The sequence below is a fragment of the Podarcis vaucheri genome (genome assembly GCF_965113315.1).
Source record: "Podarcis vaucheri genome assembly, chromosome: W".
Lineage (NCBI taxonomy): Eukaryota > Metazoa > Chordata > Lepidosauria > Squamata > Lacertidae > Podarcis > Podarcis vaucheri.
Window position 1 is genome coordinate 3,238,703 of NC_138757.1, and position 6,000 is coordinate 3,244,702.

At 42.3% G+C, this 6,000-nt stretch overlaps 1 protein-coding gene across 1 annotated transcript in view; it reads right to left on the reverse strand.

Annotated features, from left to right (window-relative positions):
• The window catches only part of LOC309523245 (putative helicase senataxin), a gene marked incomplete at both ends in the record, with an annotated part of 75,123 nt that extends 70,068 nt beyond the window's left edge, over positions 1-5,055 (reverse strand). Inside the window, 2 exons of the mRNA XM_082207034.1 lie at positions 4,429-4,600; positions 5,049-5,055. Of these exons, the coding sequence (XP_082063160.1) occupies positions 4,429-4,600; positions 5,049-5,055 (179 nt within the window). The remainder of the gene's footprint in view (positions 1-4,428; positions 4,601-5,048) is intronic.
• Between the last annotated feature and the right edge of the window lie 945 nt (positions 5,056-6,000).

The window sequence follows — 6,000 nt, forward strand, 5'->3', positions numbered from 1 at the left end:
GAATCTGGGGTTTCCTGCCATGCAACAAACCAAATGGTGTGTCCCCTACCATGGAATTGTAGGTGCAATTCCAGGTGAAGCTTACATACTTGATTGCCTCCAGCCAAAACCTTGAAGGTAACCCAGAGTCTTCCAGCAACACCTGTGCAGTTTTAACCAGAGCCTGACACTTCAGCCCTGCCACCCCCCACTGATTGGGTGAAGTCACTGTGTGACGTATCCCTTTCTTGTGAAAGTACTTCTGCAAAGCAGAACCTGTAAACTCAGCTCCTCTGTCACTTGTGACAGCTTGCACTTTGGTGGAAAACCTTTGCTCCACCCCCTCAATCCACCCTTTGATCAGCTGTGCTGCATCATCCTTGGATTTGAGACCATGTATCCAGGAATTCTGAGTAAAATCCTCCTGCGTCGTAAGCAGAAACCTTGACCCTCCCAGACTTGGTTCTTTTACAGGACCCAACAGATCTATGTGAATCAGTTCAAAAGGCCTAGTGGTTATCCTCTCAACTTTTGGATAACTGCAACCTTTTACCTTTGCCAGTTTGCAAGTTTCACAACTTACAGCATGTCCACATTCTGAGATCTTACAACCTTTGGAAACTTCCGGCAGCACCTGTAGAGAACTATGAGAACACATCTCTAGAGAACACTTCTAGAGAACTATGAGCTGTACGTGTATGCCAAGCATGTACGCATGAATCATGATTGGGAATTGTAGCACGCAGTGCTTGTGCTTTCTCAACCTTCCCACCACCCTCCAGAGACGTTTTAAGAATGAAGAGATCATTCTGCCCCTTTTTAACCTTGGCAAGCATCCTCCCTCCTTTGGAGATTGTGCAAACATCACCCTGAAAACAAACCGTAAATCCCTTTTTCAGTAAATAAGGCACAGATAAAAGACAGTGGTGCATCCCAGGAACAGTACAACACTCCAACGTTTCCTGTAAAACACAAAAATGCAAATTTACAGCATTAGTCATATTTCTTTTCTGTCCATTTGCAAACAGTACAGTTTTCCCGGCAGGAATTGCCGTGCAGTTCCACCTCTCGACAGCAGGTGTCTCTGGAATCAAATTGCGATTAGCTGCAGAGTCAATAACAAAACTTAGCTCTTGGCTTGCCCCACAGCTGTCTTCAGCCAACGCCAGACTAGCCGTGATCTGATAAATCTCCTCACGTTGTTTTCCACGTCCTTCTCTTGCGTTCCCACGCTGGCCTCCTTTTCCAGACTGGTTCCCATGGAAACCCGACTGATTCCCATGGAAGGTGTCCTTGAAGCCTTCCTGTGCAGCTGCTCTCGCTTTCTGTGGGCAGTCTCTTTTTAAATGACTGTGGGATCCACACACGTAGCACCGACGAAATCCAGTGGAAAAACACTGCCTGGTGCTCCTCCCAGCTGGCCTCCTTCTCCTTCTTCCGGAAAAGCACTCCTTGCCAGATCTGCCCCCCCTGAACTGCCGCTCCATTCCAGCAGATTCAGTGGAAAACTTTTCAAACTTGCCTTTGGAACTTTCCGCCCCCCCGACTTGCTCACTAGCACTCCTTGAGGCTAAATCATCAGGAACAGGGGCTCCAGCCATCTCTAGGCTTTCAGCTTCCATCTGCCCTAGGCCTCCTGCTGAGCCTTCACACAGACGTTTCAGCACACTCCAGGCCTCACACGCAGATTCAATGCTTTCCAGGTGATGTTGCAGATTAGCATGAACACCTGCTCTCAACATGCAGACCTCAGCTCTCATAGCTTTCTCCCTCTGCATTTTCTCCTCCAGAGAAACAGACTTCAGCTTTCCTGCATCTCTGTCCACCAGTTGCACTGGTTCCCTCTGTGAAATGTCCCAAACTTCCGTGGCTATGAACCACGCTCTCACCCATCTTGCCCAGGTATTCCACGCTTGGGCGGTGAGTTCCTCAAGCTGTTCAAACGGAGCTTGAATCACCTCCTGGCCATCTGCCATGTTCTCCCGTTCTCCCATGTTGGCCCCAAGCCGTACTTACAAAAGCACCAGCTCCTCTGGCGTGGAGAAACGATTCTTGGCAACACAGGCACTTTCTGCGTCTTTCAGCTTGCTTGTTTGCCTCCGCCTCCTTCCGTGCTCCTCTGCTAGACACCGCAGATTTCACAGCTCCCGGCAGCTCTCCCGTGACGGGTTTACGATAGGTGATTTAGGTTACCCATAACCTGTGGAATTTGATTGATCTGGCGCGACCCCCGCTAATTGATTTGCGATCCTCAATTAGCTCTTTACTGCCCGGCACACTTCTCCTGCCGCACGCTCTGCTCCGAGCTCTCAGTCACGCCGTAGCAGAGATTACACAGCGGTGTAAAACTGTCACGCAGCTTGGCTTCCAGACAAACACACACAGTCCAGGTTTGTCTATTTACAGCTTTTATTCCAACATTTCTCAGCAATTTCCAGGACTATTTGCAGCCATGACAAAACTGCATCCTTTCCCCACAAAGTACAGAGTGGGACTGGCATACTCTTCCCAAGCTCCTCCCAAGCTTCCAAAATTGACGTCAGAATGGTGTGGCATCATGGGAAGAACTTAACCCGTTAAGTTCCAACCTCAACAGTCGGTGATGCAAATGTTAACAGACATAAGAGCAGGTGTGAGAGGAACTCAGCAGACTGTACAGGAGTTGAAACAAGAATTTGTAGATGTGAAAAAAGGCATTCAAGAGGTCAGGGAGGAAGTTGCTGCCCACAAAACAAGACTTGAGGGAATTGGAAACAGTGAGAGTGCCTGACGTGGAGAAGATTCAACAGGATGCGCTCAATGCAATTGCTTTTTTACAGATGAAGGAACGGGAGAATCAACTGAGAGTAAGAGGCGCACCCCAATTGGAACAAGATAATCTTAAGGATTGACATTGGGTCTACATTACAAAAAAAGCTTGAAGATTAAAGATAAGCCAATTGTTTTGTTTAAGGAGATTCCAAAGCATTTTTTGAACCTAAGGAATAACTACGCAGACTTGGCTGGAACTCTGAGAAGGAAGAACATCTTTTTTAGGTGGGAATTTCCAGAAGGCCTCTCCTTTAAATTTCAAGGAAGGAAACAAAGAATTAGGACCGTCAAAGAAAAAAACAAGGTTCCTGGAAAAAAAATGCCAAGGATCTGGGATTGGAAAGTGAGCAGACACCAGGGGCAGGCGCAGGAGCTCCTGAATAGTTTAAGATGGTATTGAGAATATATTCATGGAATGTTAATGGTTTGAACTCACAACCAAAAAGGAACCAAGTATACCATGTGTTAGCAAAACAGAATTTGGACATAATTTGTTTGCAAGAAACTCATGTTACTAGATTACACAGAAAAGTCCTTCAGAATAAGAGACTTGGTCAAGAATTCATTTCATCTGACAAAGTGAAGAAAAGAGGAGTGATCGTTTACGTGAAAGAAAAATGGAATCCCAAAATGATGTTCAAAGATGAGGGAAGATATATTGCAGTAGAAATCAATGCACAAGGCGAAAAATATTTGCTGTTGGGAATTTATGCACCAAATGATGGCAAAGCAGAATTTTTTAAGAACTTGGAAACAAGACGTCTGGACTATTTGGATTATAAATTGATTTTGATGGGGGACCTGAATGGAGTTGCGTCAACGCTTATGGATAAAACACAGACACAGAAAGTAATGAATGCTGGCAGATTACCAAAGTTTTTTTAAAAAAATGGTGGAGAAATTTGACCTGTCAGACATATGGAGAGTGAGAAATCCAACTGAAAAAGACTTCACATTCTATTCAGATACAAATCAAACAGAAGTGGGGTGATTCTTGCCCCCATCTTTGGACAGTGTCCTTCTGGACCCATTAAGACTTTTTCTAAGTCATTTCTAAAAAGATTAAACAATGGGGGGGGCAGAATACAACCCTATCTGACCCCTCTTAACATTGTGATTTTGTTAGAGTTGCCCCAGCAACCTACATGTTGCTATCACTATATAAGGCTTTTATAAGGTATAGGAGTCTCTTGTCCTCCATCACTGAATGCAACTTTGACCATAATTTGGATCTAGGGATGGAGTCAAAGGCAGATTTTAGGTCCATAAAGGCCATATATAAATGGCCTTGGAGTGGTCCTAGTATATTTCTCTGCTAGGTTTGACAGCACAAGACAGTGGTCAGATGTTGAGTACTTCGTACGGAAAGCAGCCTTGGCTTCAGAGGTTATGTTATTATCCTCAAGAAATGTTGCTAATTTAAAGCAAAGGAAATGGGCATATAATTTCCCCATTATGGAAAGCAAACTAATTGGCCTGTAGTTGCCAAGATCTATAGGTTGTCCTTTCTTGTAAATTGGGACCACAATTGTATACTTCCAGCTAACTGGGATTTTACCTGAATTATTTACCTCTGTGAAAAGAGAATGTGCATACTGCTGTATTTTAAAAATAATAATAAAAGGATAAAGAACCAACCTGATGCAACTTTGGCGAATAGTCTCTCTTGCTTTCTGATAGCTCGCATTGTTGACAATAGTTTGAAATGCCTGGATTGGATCAATGACCTGTCCCCATACTTTAGACCCAAGCTTATCCAGGATCACCATGAAACAGTGGAGTGCAGGCCAGAAAGGATTGATGCTTTCATCTAAACAAAAATTTTAAAAAATCAAAACATGCTTAGATGGGAAATAGCACTTAGAAGACAATAAAAACATGTAAATTTAAAAACAGTAAAGAAAAACTTGTTGGGTACAATAGAAAAAATGTAAAACTCCAGTATCAGGCAACCCCTTTTATCCAGACCAACCAAAACTTCCAAAAAATAAGTGAACAAGTTCTTTGGAAGGCTCCATCAGATTGAATTTCAACCGAGGATCATTCCACGCCAAATCACAAATCACCTGATTTTAATATTTGACCGTGCTCTCACGACTCAGATTTTCTTCAGTTTTTTTAATGTGTCATGGTACTGCCGGAGAATGCCAGGGAGGAGCAGGAACAGGCAGAGGGAGGTGGGCAGGAAGTGGCGATTGAGTGATCAGAGTGATCTGATCTCTGAGTGATCAGAGGTACTTATTGCAAAGAGCATTCACAAGCCATCGCCACTATGAGATAACCTCAAATAAATTTTTAAAGATTTTTTGGTCCAAAATTGGGCACAGGAGAATTTTTTGAAAATTTTAATTTTTGTGCGATTTAGGCTAATGCAATTTCTGTGTCAGTTTAGAAAAAACCTCCTGTTTCGCTTATTTTTCAACCGATTGGGCTTATTTTGGTATCAAAATAAAGCAAATTGTGCTCTCTTTCAAAATAAGGTATAAAAATGGTATTAGGTGCCAAAGAAAAAGGTCACCAACCATTCAAAGTGAATTTTTGTCATTTTATTCCCGGTATGTTCAATAAGCCATAGCGCACAAACCACAACTAACACGTGTATCATACTTTTGTTGTAGAATGGGCTAACCATGTACTTATTATGCTGTAAAAATAAGGAGGGTGCTTTTTGTGGTTATAAAATAAATTGATTTTGAAGGGTTTTTTTTACAAAAAAAATATTACTTTTTTGGACAGGTTTATTTTTAAAAAAATAATTTTTATTAATTTTTCAACGCAAATATACAGTCTTATCAAAATTTCCACAAATTTGACTCTGTTTGGACTTCCTTCAGCTTCTCTGACAATCATCCATATTTACCTCTCAATTACGCATTTCTTCTATTTATATTGTCGTTAAACTTCCCTCCCACTTCTATTTCTTTTTAACAATATATCTCAACTTTCACAGTGCTTCTTGAAACCCCACTAGCATTGTTTGCACATCACATATACTTTTCAGATATTCAACAAATTCCCCCCAGTCCTCGTTGAACTTTTGGTCTCTAAGATATCTAATTTTCCCAGTTAGTCTGTCCAATTCTGCATAGTCCGTCAGTTTCAATCTCCATTCTTCTATCGTCGGTATTTCCTCGTTTCCATTTCTGGGCCAGTAGAATTCTTGCTGCTGTAACTGCATATTGGAAAAGTTTATAGCCCTTTCTTCTTATT